General features: G+C 46.2%; 1 protein-coding gene across 2 annotated transcripts in view; it reads left to right on the plus strand.

The window, feature by feature from the left end:
* Window positions 1–14249, plus strand: part of PIR (pirin) — a 125976-nt gene that overhangs the window by 39217 nt on the left and 72510 nt on the right. For both annotated transcript variants that reach the window (XM_090063250.1, XM_090063259.1), the window contains exon 3: window positions 2927–3019. In XM_090063250.1, coding sequence (XP_089919376.1) covers window positions 2927–3019 — 93 coding nt within the window. The remainder of the gene's footprint in view (window positions 1–2926; window positions 3020–14249) is intronic.

Raw genomic sequence — 14249 nt, forward strand, 5'->3', positions numbered from 1 at the left:
GGGCACCCCTGTGGCCTCTTCACTGCTTTTAGCTACACCTGGTCTGCTGGTATAAACTCAAACAGTGGTTCTCAACCCTTTTTGTACCAGGACCCGGTTGTAAACTCCAATGGCCAGTCTTGACCCAGTGCCCCTCACTTCTGTCCTGCTGCCCAACACCCCCAGGCCCTAGCCCCCTAAGTGTGTGGGGCAGGGTGGGTACGTGGGGGACAAGGGCCAAGTAGCTCCTTGCAGACTGGAACTCTGCCAGCCTGTAAAGGAAAAGCCAGTTTCCCACATTTTTCCCCTTTAAAGGACGATCCATTTTTAAAGTTCATCTGTGACCTTTCCTATATTCTTGCGATCCACGGGTTGAGAAACACTGAACTAGAAAATGAAGGCAAGCTGTTACTTTAATTAAAACCAACCCGCTCTGGGTAAACAAACATTCGGGAAAAAAAGGCAGGCTATGGCTTGAATGAAAACCTCCTCCCGTGCTGGGTAAATGAACTTAGAGCAGCCCTCATCCCTTGGGCTCTCTGCACTCTGCCTTTGGAGCACTTCAGCATCTGCAAGGGGTTCTTGTGCAGCTGCTTTCCCCAGAGAACTCTGCTCCCTGCAAGGTGCCTGTCTCCCTTCCCCAAGGCATCCAGCTTATCTTTCCAAGCTACTGCCCTATTTGAGTCAGATGACTTGCTAGCTCACACAGATGTTTGCCTTTAGGTCTAATGAATAGCCCAGTCTTCCCTGTTGCTGCTTAGGTCTGCTGCATGCAGCCTCTCTCTCAGCTGCCTATCTGCCTTCACAGCAAGTGCGTGTCCCCCCTTTTTAGTAACAGAAGCCTCTGGCTCCCTGTTACACTGGTCTTAAATGAATGAGAAGCAGCTGAATTAAAAATGTACAGTATTTCCGCTTTGGTTTGGAGATTGTGGCTTTCAGATGAGGAGCATACCAGATATGTATGTCATAGGCAGACATTTATCATGCCACATGTTCAGGGAATTTATAGTGGGATAAAATGGCAAACAGCCACAAAGATGTCCCCCTCTGGATCTGTGCTCAGGGACATCCAAAGCTCCATGCTGCAGCTGATGCAGTCACATGGTTAAGATCTGGCATGGCAGGTCATACAATTTTTGAGGGATTGGCAATAAAACTCCTCAGATCCCAATCGCGTGATCATATTAATGTCTGCCAACAGCTTCAGACTCCCTGAGACTGGTTCAGTACAGTCAACACTACTGAGGCTACCCCTAGGAACTTGAGAAAACTGCTATTGAAGAATCAAGTTGTCTACTTGCTTAGTGAAGTTTCACACAGAGTTCATTTTACACCTGTGCTCTCCAAAGCTTGCACTGGCTCCTACTTTGTGTCTTGCTACAATTCAAAGATGCTGGTTCATCTTGGTCCTAATAGAGGTCTAATGTGTTTGGCTACTTATCATCTTTCACCCTGCTGCTTTAACTTTGTGTTAGCAGTTAAAGTGAGCTGAGGCAGGTGTTGGCAACCTACAGCCTGTGGAGCCACTGAATCTGGCCCATGGAGCTGAAAGACTTTGGCTCTCTGCACCAGTGTTGGGGCTGAGCAGCTGTGCTGGGGCTGGGTAGCTGGAAACTGCACCTGCATCGCTACTGCTTTTTCTCATTCTCTGTTCCCTGGCTGTAGTGCTGGTGTAGCTTCCAGCTGGTGGGTAATTGAGCCAGGGTTGGGCAGCTTTCAGCCATACCTATGCTGCAGCTGGAAGGGGGAGCTGAGGAGAAGTGGCAGCATGGGCATAATTTCTGGGAGCCCAGCCCTGGTGTAGCTGCCCCCTTTTAGAAGTTGCCCTTGCAGTCCTCCTGGGGAGCCAGGGACTGAGAAAAGCAGCAGCACAGCCTCCCGGTCCTGGCATGGGTACAGGGAAACTCCCTTCCCTGCTGGCTTGCTACCAAAATCTCCCAGCTTGCTCTGGACTGTCACTGTAGCTTGAAAATGTTGCCAGCCCCTGAGTTAAGGTTTTCAATTTTTTTCTATGATTTTATATTCAGAGAAGTTGTGGAATCTTCATCCTCGACAGCAGTGTCGTAGCAACGAAGTTTGGTGCCTAGGGCAAAGCCCACAGCGGCAGCCTGCCCTCACTCTGTGCACAGATCTGGGGGGGGGCACGTGCTCCCCCATGCTTGCCCAGGCATGCACGCAGGGGTGGGAGCCACCCTTCGTCTGTCCCCATGCCCTGCCCCACCCCCAAATGAGCCGCTTACGGCTCTGTCCCACACCCTGCCCTGGCTGGGCAGCGCCTGTTGGCACCCCTTCGCTTCGGTGCCCTGCTCGTCCCTCCCTTACTATGTTACTGCTTAGAGGTTTTTAAGACCCAGTCAGACAAAGCCTTGGCTGGGATAATCTAGTTGGGGCTAGTCCTGCTTTGAGCAGGGGGTTAGACTACATGACCTCCTGAGGTCCTTTCCAACCCTCATTTTCTATGATTCTAATAGGGGACTTTGTGATATGGAGTTATCTTGACTTTGGGGCTCTTGAATTCACCTAATCCTTCAGAATCAGCATCCATAGACCTTGCACTATGCCCAGGAGAGCAATCTATTTATTTATGCTTTGGTGTGAGTGGATAGTGAGGTTAAGAATACAAGGCTCTTCTTAGTTTGTTACCACTCTGTAAATATATTTTAATTATTTTAAAACTAGTGCATATAAATGTTAAGAAAGTATTTTGAACGTTATGCTTTGCATGGGAGTAGTTGAGTTTCTACAATTTCATTTTTATCAGGATTGATCTAAGTGAAATTTAATCGAGAATTTTGAAGGGAGATGAGTGAAGGACAGAATGCTATCTATCTATCTATCTATCTATCTATTCCTTACAATTTCACGATTTGTGTGTGACAGTAAAAGCAGAAGTTGATAAAAAAAAAAAAAATCTGTGTCTAAGTGCTTTAAATTATTTTTATTCCAGTTAAGAAATTTGGATCCTTTTCTGCTGCTTGATGAATTCAAAGGTGGGAAACCAGCCGGCTTTCCTGATCACCCCCATCGGGGTTTTGAAACAGTAAGTAATTCTAACTGGCATTCATGATATGCACGTCACAAGTGAGTACTGTTAGTGTTGCTGCAACACATGATCTGTTACTGCATCTATAAGAAGGCAATTATAGATTGCTTTGATGTGTTATCTATAATATCTTGGGCACTATTAATTCTTATCACAAATTTGGGGTACACATCTGCAACCTTCCCCAGCTTTGCATGTCTCTTCACTGAAAAACAGATGAGGATGGGCTGGGTTTTGACACTGTTGGTGTTTTGTATTTTTACATTTTTTATTTTAAATTGACATTTTTGAGTCTTTTTCATGTTGTGTTTTCTTAGACAGAGTTACATGTACTTCCATTCTATTATTTTATCTATAGTTTATTACCGTCTGGATTAATAATCTCTCTTGACAGCAATGCTAGTTTGTTTTTTACTTTACAATGTGGCATGAAACCTCTGTGTGGTGGGAAGAAGCCTTGCTACACCTATGCCTAGGAAATAATAGGATTCTATTTGCAGGATTCTTGAAGGAAGGGATGATCCTAGAATAATACTTCAGTACCATGCCAGGGAGTGCCATGGTGGTGCATGCTGTGTTTCTTTCACATGTACTGCCTTCTAAAACAGAAATAGAAGTGCTTGGCATTTGCCAGTGAGCTCTCCCAAGCTCTTCTAATGGTGAGAACTCACTGGGGTGTGCTCAGTGTCACATGAAAAGACAACTGCATTGTTTGGAGGTAGTGTGAGCAGATTGTCTCACTTTGGTGCTTCTTGGCATGCTACTGAATTGGCATGATATCTATATAGGGTTTTTTGGGGGTGGGTGGGAAGAAACAAAATCTTACTGTTTCTTTAATGACATGATTAGAAGCTTCGTAGTGTAGGCAGAGGCAAAATCTCTCCTTGTCTGCCACATCAGGACAAATTCTGGTAAGGAGAGAGGCATGTAATATACCCACTTTCCTCATAGGAAAAGTTGCTGGCAGGAGGAAAACTGTTTGCATGTCCTTCTTAGAACAAGAGGAAGGGAATGAATTGTTTTGACCTTGACTCCAAGCTTTGCAGGAAAACTGAAAAACTGCAGCCTAGAGAGGAAACGGCTTTGTTCTGAACTGTTGTAGTTTGGGGTTTTGCTTAATTGGAAGGCTTTGCTGCTACTCTTAACCAATAGTTCCTGGAGAAGAGAAAGTTTTTCACCCCACGCTGGGCAGCCCTTTCAGCGGGAACTCTCTTAATGGGCTTGCCTCCTGTTGCACCCTCGGAGCCCATCTGGATGGCACCTGCATCCATGGGGCTGATTCCATAGGGCATTGGGCTTGGTTTTGGGGCAGTGCCACCCTATGGGATCCTGGTGGCAGGACTCTTTGTGGGGCAGTGATGCTGGAACCCCAGGCCAGGTGTCACAGAGGGCTCAGTGTGGGGGCAGCACTGTGGCACATGGGACTGTATGAGGAGAGTCTTGCTGTGTTTCTGGGGCCACTTGGCTTGGTGAGGGGAAGTGACAGAATCAGTCTTGCTCTGGGCTCCCAGGACTCAGAGCTGATGCAGTCTGGTCTGGAACTTCTGGGCAGGGTCAGGCCATGTCAGGGGCATAACCAATAAGTGTTATGCCCTGGGCAAAGCTTCCCTGTGCCCTGTGGTTTAGGGGTAGGGGGGACCTGAGTGCCAGAGAGTGAAGAGAGAGAAGGAGACTCTTACCAGTCTTACCTGCAGCCAGCAGCACTGAATGTTCCTGGCCACCCCTCCAGTGGGGCTCACTTCACCATGGAGCAGCAGAGAAGGTGAGTGAAGAGAGTGTAGATTCCCACTCCAACTTTCTTTACTCAGAGCCGTGACCCAGTCCCACTCTTACCATTAGCTCCAAGGCCTCTTTGCTTTACTTAGAAGGGTGAGAAAAGCATGAGCATGCCATTTGTAGCATGCATGTCATGGGCTGGCTAACCCTGCGCTAGACCAGGTCTGGCCCATGGAGCTATATCATCCAGCCTACAGGACTCCTGAAAGGTCCAGAAATGTGATGGTGGGGGAGTGGTAGCAGTGTTAATTACTGCTGTCCTGATGCCTAATTTCTGAATCTGTGGTCTGGATGAAGTGGCCCCGCACACTGCTCAGTCTGGTAGGCAAGTGATGCAGGGCTGAATCAGGGTGGTGTGAAGCTGGACCAAGATGCTGAGAAGCAGGTGGCCAGATTGGTGTGATGCCAGATTGGGCCCATGGCCCTGACAGGGATCCAGTCTATAGACTGACCCTATACCACTCATCCAGGATGCGGGCCCAGAAAGTTGGGTGCCCCTGTGCTAGGCTATTCATCGCTATCAAAATCCTGGACAGACAATAAGCATGGAACCCTACAGACTGGAAGTGCATCATAAGCAATGAATTTCTCAGTCTGCATTTGTTTTTTTCTTCTTGAGTGAAATTCATGTTTTCACAGTCCACATTACAGGTTTAAGTTGGCATGTAGGATCTGTAAAGGTTGTGAACACGGGTGAATTTCATTCTTATAGAATGCCTGTGAAGGAAGATGCTGAGCAATGGGATAACTCTTCACTTACAGTTCAAGAGCCAAGCAAAAAAATGCCATTGTCGAATTGGGTGACGCTGGGTGTGACATTCAGACTGTTGCACAAATTGGGTTGGTCGAATTTTATGCTCTGTTCACAATGTAATTCTGGGAATGGGACATAAGATCTTTCTTTTTTAAAGGCAGACAAACATATTCACCAAATGTTTAGAATTTACGCGATTTAGGAAAGTGAATATTTTATTAAAAAATCCTATGAGAACTAAGAATATACACAGTACGGCCAGTTCCAAGCATTCAGAAATCATGAGTTAGGCATCAGAGACTCCTGAGATTTTTCAAAGCAAACAGACCTGCCAGTCTTTTTATTTGCCTTTTGGTTTTATGCCTCTGAGGCTTGCTCAGATTGCATTTTCAAGGTTTTCTCCCTACCCTTGAGGGTTAGAGCCTTTTTATTTTCAGAGAAGACTGAGAGGCTTGTTTATTCATTTGCATTTAGGACCTGGAGCTTCAGAAAAGCACCAAATACCCTGAGATTCACAGAAAGAACAGAAAAATTGCCGACTCTGAATGCCTGTTTTAAGTAACTGATTTGTGACAACAGTGCTCTGTATATGTAAAACTGCCATTTTTTATCTGTGCTTTATCGTCACATTGTATTTTCCAGGACAGCCAGACGATGGCAGTGTTTAGCAGCCAATAAATAAATAAAGCCCAAATAAGAATTCATATCATACCTAATAGCCTGTGTCTCTGGGAGTGTGTGTTGGGGGGGAGTGTGTGTGGGGTGGGTGGGAAATAAGAAAAGTATTTGGGAGGTGGGGACAGCAGGGGCAGAATAAGAAAAGTATTCTGATAAGGAATAACATCCAGGGCCTGCTGAAAGGCAAAGAGGTCTTTGGACATTGGCTCTGGACCTTTATTTCATAAACAACTATCTCCAATCTACCTCAGTGATTTTTTTTTTTTTTTCCCAACCAACTGCTCAAAAACCTACATATGATTCACAAGACAAACTTGGAGATTAAAAATAGGAGTTCATAGTGGCGAGAACATTCTGACCTGTTATAGGCTTTTTTTTTTTTTTTGGCAAATTATTTGTGTATTCGGGTTAGATCTAGCAAATACAGGTTTCCCTCGCTTTAGGCTGTATGTGTGTTCCTGAAAAACAGTGCATAACTCAAATTTGCATAAAGGGAACCCACTTTACAATGTAACGAATACAGATATGTTCAAAGACCTCAACTGCACTGACCCCCAGAACCACTTCTACCACTTTTACAAGACATTTTTGGTATTTACCAACAGCAGACAGTACACACAAGCACAGGGTGGTGGTGAATGTTTAGTTGGTGTGAAGAAAGGGTGAACAGAAAATCGTGTCGCAGACAATGAGCGAGGAGCACAGATCCACACAGGAGACTATATTTTGGTGTGTATCACTCCCACAATGCACCGTACAAAGCAGCTGACTGTGGGCTTCCACCCACAACACTCACGTAAGAGTGAATTTACCTCGTATATAACGGATTTTTGGTATAAAGAGTCATTGCCTAAGATGACCTTTTGCACATACAGAACCTGCATAAAGTGAGGGAAACCTGTAGTTTTAAGTGTGTGCGTGTGCACACACACGCGTGCACGCGCGCACACACACACTCACACACACGCACACACACACACACTACACTTAATGGATTGCATTTCTTTTACAAAACTATATTAGTGGAAGGATACCCAGGAAGAGACTACTCACCTGGAAATTGGGTTCAGATGCTTTCTGCTTTAATCAGAAAAGGGATTTGAGCTTCAGTCTTCTACCTCCCAAAAGAATGCCAGGCTAAAAGGTATTCTTCAGCATGTCTCTTTCCCACTGAAATTGTCTGTGTGTTGCAACTGGAACCCAGGTCTTCCACAGTCACCAAACCAAAGAGTCATTCTCATCATGTGCAAAGAAATCAAAGTATTTTATACAAAGTGAAATGGGTTCAACAAGATGGGTTTAGAGATTCCTTCCCTAAAATACATCTAGTAGGCAGGGTTCAGATCCCTATTTTGAATCAGTCAAACAGGGTTTTGAATCCAGGGCTGCCACATGAGTATCCTACCAGCTGAGCCCTAGAGCATAGAGTTGGGGGAGAGACAGCCTACTGAACGTCTCTGGGCTTTTTTTAATCTAATCCTTTTATTTTATTAAAAATTGCCTGAAGTTGATTCACTTTGAGATTGACTGAATCCAGCATTTATTTTTGGAGGGGAAAGAGTTGGCCATTGAACCAAAAATGCATTATTCTCACAGCCTTCATAAATGTGCTGCAAAAGAATGATTTCCTAATCAGCCTTGTCCTGTGATGGGAGACTAGCTCCCTAGGTTAAAAAAATGTCTAGACTGGAATTTTTTGGCTTAGGATGTGGTTGTTACTGTGCCTTTTTGAAGAACATGGTGAAATATTTTTCTCTCTCTCTGCCTTCCTCCCCCTGGTCCTCTGCCTTTTGACTGGCCACTGTGAAGAGAACGTGTCCATATTCTTACACCACAAGCTGACTCAGGTTTTGACCCACACACAGTAGTGTAACTAGGTAGAGTGACTGGGTGCTGACTTGGGTGGAGGCAGAAAAAAACAGCTGCCACCACAGCTACCCAATTTCTCTGGCAGCATGGTGGCAACCGGAAGTTGCTGCTAATCCTAGGTTGCCCAGCTGGCCTGGGTGCCTGGCTGTGTTACACCTCTGCCCACAGCCTCCTTGTTGCCCCACCTGGCTTCAGGTTTATTAATATCTCCCCACTTGTTCTTCCCTGCCCCAGAAGGTTAGCCCCATCTTTTCCTCTTGACAATAATTCCTTAATGGAAACTGTCTGTGAAGCTGCTTAGTAGCTGCCTAATACCTGGTGTTACAAGATTACAGGCTAAGAAAAGGATTCGGCATTGAGGGAGCTACGTTTGTTGCCAGGAAGTTGCCGAGGAGGGCCTTTACAAAAGCCAGAATGCAAGAGCAAGAGGAGAAAGAGGATGTTTCACTATAGCTCATCAGAAGCCTGGAGCCTGTTGACTCATTAACAACTATATCTTGTGCTATGAAATTCTTTGCCGTAGGAGTGTGGAATTTGAGGCAGACATGTTTGTGCCTGACCTGTTGGGAGTACGGATTTCCCTTGCTTTATGCTGGTCTTGTATGTGCGAATTCATTCTTACGCAATTACCCTTTTAATACCAAAAATTTGTTATATGTGAGGTCAATTCACTCATATGTAATCGGTATGGTGAAAACCCACAGTTAGCTGCTTTGTGTGGTGCACTGTGGGAGTGACACACACCACAATACAGTCTCTTGTGTGGATCTGTGGTCCTCACTGGTCTGCAACACATGTTTCTGCTTTGGCCATCCCCATTATGGTAACATTCACCACCACCCTGTGCTTTTGTGTACTGTCTGCCATGGGCAACTGGTGCCTCCCAAGTCTGGGACACCAGATCGCCGACGGGGGGTGAGGAAGGGTCCCCCAGTGGCCAATCACCAAGCCCAGAACACCAGCAGCAAAACCAGCAAACCTGGAGTGCACGTCTGCTGGCACTTCCAGTATCGTGGCTGGCATTTCCAGGGGGTGCATGGCCAACCTCAGGGGCGCACATGCACCCCCTACATGTTGCCAATGCTGTCTACTGTTGGTGAGTACCAAAACTGTCTTTTAAAAGTGGTAGTAATGGGCCTGGGGGTCAGTGCACTTGAAGTCCTGAAATGTATCCCTATTTGTTACGTTGTAAAGTGGGTTCCCTTTATGCAAATTTGAGTTATGTGCCATTTTTCAGGAATGCACATACAGCATAAAACGAGGGAAACCTGTGCTAGCCAATCATAGCAAAGACCCTTGTATAATTACATATGGTTGTTTTCAGTCTAAGTCCTCTTAATATAAAAATAAAACAGTAGAACAAGAAAGCTGCAAGCGCTTGTGGCGGGGGGTGTCGGTAGCATATGGCCTCTGAAATATTCTGATGCTTAACATGGCAACAGACTACTAAAGCTTTATAGATGTAATCCACACAAAATGAATTCACACTTGTTGAATAGCTGCACATACTACAAAGAAAAATATACTAGATAATAAAAAAGGTCCAGATGGTATAGGAACACTTCAAGGGAAAGAGCAGCCATGGCTTTATCTGACATTTCTGCCTTAAAAGAGTTTATTTTATCTTTAAAACTTGTGAAAATAAAACCTGAATATAAACATTTGAGTGTGCTTTCTACTAACTTAGTATAACTTTTGGGTTTACACACGTCAGGATCTAAGCCAGGGCAGTCCAACTGGCAGCCCATGGGCTGTATATGGCCCCCAGGGGGTTAAATTGCAGACCCTAGGTTCTTGCCTAGCTGCTGCTACCCGCATTGCTCTAGCTGCTGTTGCAGGTGGAGTCTCTGGGTTTCCCTTCCTCTGACTGCTGCTTTCTGCCTCTGCCCCTGGGGATGGGGCAGTGTGGCATACTGCATAAGAAGCTGAGAGCAGGTCCAAGGTGACATGTATGTGAACAAGGGAGAGATTGTGTCAACAGGATGCAGTGGTAGGGGTTGGGGGGCAGTGTCTTGTGTGGGCACTTGTTGCGGTGATGGAGTGCACAGTCTGGTGGCTTGTGCCTTGGGTGTTGCATCCTGCACATGATGCAATCTCTGGGCTGTGCAGTCCCCAGGGAACTTAGCAATTGAACAGCTTTGATCTAAGCATTGCTTTGAATCAACAGTTAATTATTACTATGACTATTTATTATGACAGAATCCAAAGTTCCCCTTCTGGCATTGAAGTCTCTTTTGCTAAGTACTGCACAGACAAGGCAGGCACAGCTCCTGCCCCAGTACTCACAGGCAGTAAGGCACCATTTAAGGCATTCATGTCATTCTCCTGCGAAGTCCAATAACTGTCTTGCTGTTTTGTTAGCATGGTGATATCTGCTGTTTTTCCTAGGCTACTTCATGAAACACTGCTTTTAATTGTTTAATAGCTAAGATTTCATATATAGTATCCAAGTATTTTCTATTCTTTCTTTGCAAGTTAACAGTCTACTTTTATCATTCTTGTTGACTGCCTCTGGGATCTCTCAACACACTTCCTAGAAAGAGCTGCCAAATGTTTAAGGGAGTATTATAAATGTTTTAAGAGAACTAAATGAACTTCTGCCTCCTTGTTTATTTGCAGCCATTCAATGGCACCAATAAGCTTAATGGCTCTGCATCAGATCCGCACTTTATATTGGTGCAACATTTGGGGCGCTCAGTTTCCGTGGCTGGTGCAACCATTGGAAGGTGACTTTACAATCTGTTTGAAACACAAAGTGAACTTCACTGGGTGCAAACACATAAAAAAGCATAGGCTAAAAGCTTGCTGAATCTCCTGCATGCTGAAACCAGTGTTTTTTGCGCATTGCTTTGCAAACACCCCACTGGTTAGATTATTTGGACTTTGTTTTTATTTATGAATTGAGACTCAGTTACATAACTTCTTTGCTGAAACAACATTATATTTGTTTATATAAAAACATCTTTTTAAAAGGTCTCATGGTGTATTCTCTACTACTGATGTCGCAACCAGAATTTCTAATTACATGGAGGAAGTGGCTAAGGGCAAAATCCAAATTAGACCCTTAAGCGCCTCCCTTTGCCATCAAAATGCCTTAAAATTTAGTGACTTCCCTGTGGAGGGGTGATTCATAGAAGGGGGAGGAGGCCTTTCTCCAGTCACTGATGAGTTGGGCATCTCCAAAGTATAGTTCAGGGAGTTCAAATGCTGAGGAGAAGCCACCTAGAGCTAGCTAATAGAAACTTTGTAAGAAAAATCAAGCCTAAATAAAGGCTACATGTTAGGTGCCTTCATCTGCTGAGGGTCAAAAGTCTCAAGTCTAGTCCTAATAGTAGGAAAGTGGTGGCAGGAACTCTTTGTACAATATCCTACTTGTTAAAGCATTTGTGTTCACCCAGGAAGTTGAAGACCTAGGCTGTAGGTTCTACTCAGCTTGAGCAGATTCATTCCCACTCCCTCCCAGGAGCATGCCCTAATCATCAGACCAAAGTATATAAAAGAGGGGTGTAACAGGGGTTCTTCTCGGAGAGGATTTAACTGTGGCCTGCCCACCTGTTTCTGAGCTAACCACCTGCTTTGTCGCCTGCCATGCCTTGTTCAAATTAATTAATAAATATTAATAAGCCGCAGGCTGTCCATTTCCTGCCCCAAAGCCAGGGAGTGCTATCTGCAGCTCCATTCCTCCCTTACACCGGAGCCCAAGCCTTGCAGATAGCATCTAGACGTTATATCATCATCACCGGCCCCCACACTGGGCCCCAGAATCCTCCTAATTGAATCCCGCCTGGATTCCCCTCCTCAGGCAGTCTCATCTGCCTTCATACAGGGCAGCATAGCTCCCTGAACCGCTTCCCCTTCGGGTGTGGTACCCCCGTGACCTTTGGCCACACAGGCCCTGGTCTTACCTCCAGGCCAGTTGGAACCCCAGGCATGCAGTTCGTGGGTGTTCCTCACAGTGGGCCCCCTGCCCTTCAACCCTTTTGGTCCTGGCCCCAGCATTGACTAGTCAGGGGAAGGCCAGACAGACATGAGTCTATGGCCTTTTCTCTCTCTCCAGGGGTCCACCCTCCAAACAAGGGGTCACCCACCCAGTTGTGGGGGCTAGGGGTTAAGGCACCCTGACCTGCCTTTCACCAGGGTGGTAACTGGCCTGGCATTTCCTGTGGGCTTCCACACCACTGAGAGACCCACGAGGCCACCCACTCCCAGCAGGGTGCAGTTTTAGGTCATACCCAGGACCAGAAGCCTCCTAAACCATCCCCTACAGCTCCTCCCTTACTTCCAGATACCAGCAGCCAGACAGTATTGTTGCCTGGCCTCCAGCAGTAGGACTGCCCTGTTTATATGGGCAGCCCTAGGTTCAAAATGGCTGCCCTCATCAGGCACCTGGCAGTTGCTAGCTCCAGGCCCTTAAAGTGGCAGGCACAAATAGTGTCCTGCCAGAAGGGGAAAGGAGTACTACTTGCCTCCCCTGCTTTATGTGAGCCACTGTACAGAAAGGAATCCAGGATGTATAGGTAGGGGTCTACCAAAGTCAGGCAGACTGTGGGTCTAGGAGCCATGTTTGCAGGGGGAGCCTGGAGGTCCCCCCATACCTCTTATTGGCTAAGGGGCCCTAGTGGCCCCAGGCCTCATTGTTTTTTGGCTGTGAGGAATGTCTGTCATATGAACCTGCCCCTCATCACTGATTGGCTGCAAGGGCTGTCTGTCATGAAGACCCACCCCTTCCTACTGATTGGTACATGGTGGAAGCACCAGCTATCTTGCTGTGTTGGCAGCCCCCTTCCCCTTACCTCTCTAGTGGGCTGCGTAGACAGGCAGCAGCAGCCACAGACTGCTGGCTCCCCCGAGGACCATAACATTTTATTTTAAGTGAATTTTTTTTTCCAGGGAGCCCACCAAAAGCATAGACCCCATGCCTTTTCTTGGAGCCTTTGCTTTCTTGTGGGGCCTGCCCAAAATTGCAGTGAAAATTGCAAAATTATGATTTCAGTAGGTCTCTATTTATAGGACAGCATGGCTTTGTAGTTGAATGGAGAGGCTATTCTTTGGAGGGCTGTATGTGTGTGGCAGGGAACAGTCTTGGATTCTTGTCCTTGCTTCCAGGGCTTTTTTTTTTTAAATCAAATGATTGGCTACTATAAAATTCATAAGCCATCCCAGAGTAGGAACCAGAATCCAGAACTTCCCCTCCCATAGGAGTGCCCTCATCACTTGATTAGTCATGTTGACCTTTGCTCAATCAATATCTTTTGGCAGCTCTTGCATTTTTTTTTTTTTTTTTTGCACAGTGGCCCAGGTTCAGCAGGAGTGATGAAGGTGCCCCCACTTGAAAGACTACTTTGGAACTTGTAGATATACCCACGTTTCATAAGAATATTCTAACCAACATATGCAATTAGTGCAATACAATAAACTCTGGTGCTATTCACATCAGAGTTTATTGTTCCCAGGCTCTGTGTTTGCACATGTTCCCAGGCCCGCAGCACCTTGGGCTGGCAGGGGCTCCAGGGGGTCAGTTTGCCAACCCAGGGCTGCTCTAGTCCATCTTAGTGTGCTGCTGAGGGGCTGGCTGGGGTGCAAGGCGTGCTCCAGTACAGGGCTAGGTGGCAGGCAGCAGCCCCTATAATGAAGCATCCTGATACCCCAGCCAGCCCCAACAGCATCTACAGTGAATAATTCAGTTGCAGTGTACTAAATAACACTGCTGCAGGACAGTACTTGTGTTTACAAGTACTAACCTATGGGGTGTTTATTAGTTTACTGCTGCCTAATAGGGCCACACATGTTGACACTGAGACTTCACTGTGGAGCTAATTAGGCACGTACACAGAGGAAGCACACTTCCATTTTTGCTGGTTTCACACTGGTGTTTCCGGGCTCAGTGATTGGCTGCTGGGGGACACCCTCTCCACCTCCCCGTTGGCAATCTGGTGCCCCCCAGACTTGGGCGGCACCAGTTGCCCATGGGTAGATGTACTACCCAGTGTGTTTGAATCCCTTTAGGCTAAGAGAATCTAGCACTTAAGAATATCACCTTGTAAGGTTAGATGAACACCTGGAGGTTAGATGTACACCTTGCTGGGGTTGTTTGACCCCAGTACTCTTTCCTGCCATGGCAGGGGGGCGGACTAGATGATCTGCTCAGGT

The sequence above is a fragment of the Crocodylus siamensis genome, chromosome 1 (assembly GCF_052110815.1).
Source record: "Crocodylus siamensis isolate JL-2025a chromosome 1, ASM5211081v1, whole genome shotgun sequence".
Classification (NCBI taxonomy): domain Eukaryota; kingdom Metazoa; phylum Chordata; order Crocodylia; family Crocodylidae; genus Crocodylus; species Crocodylus siamensis.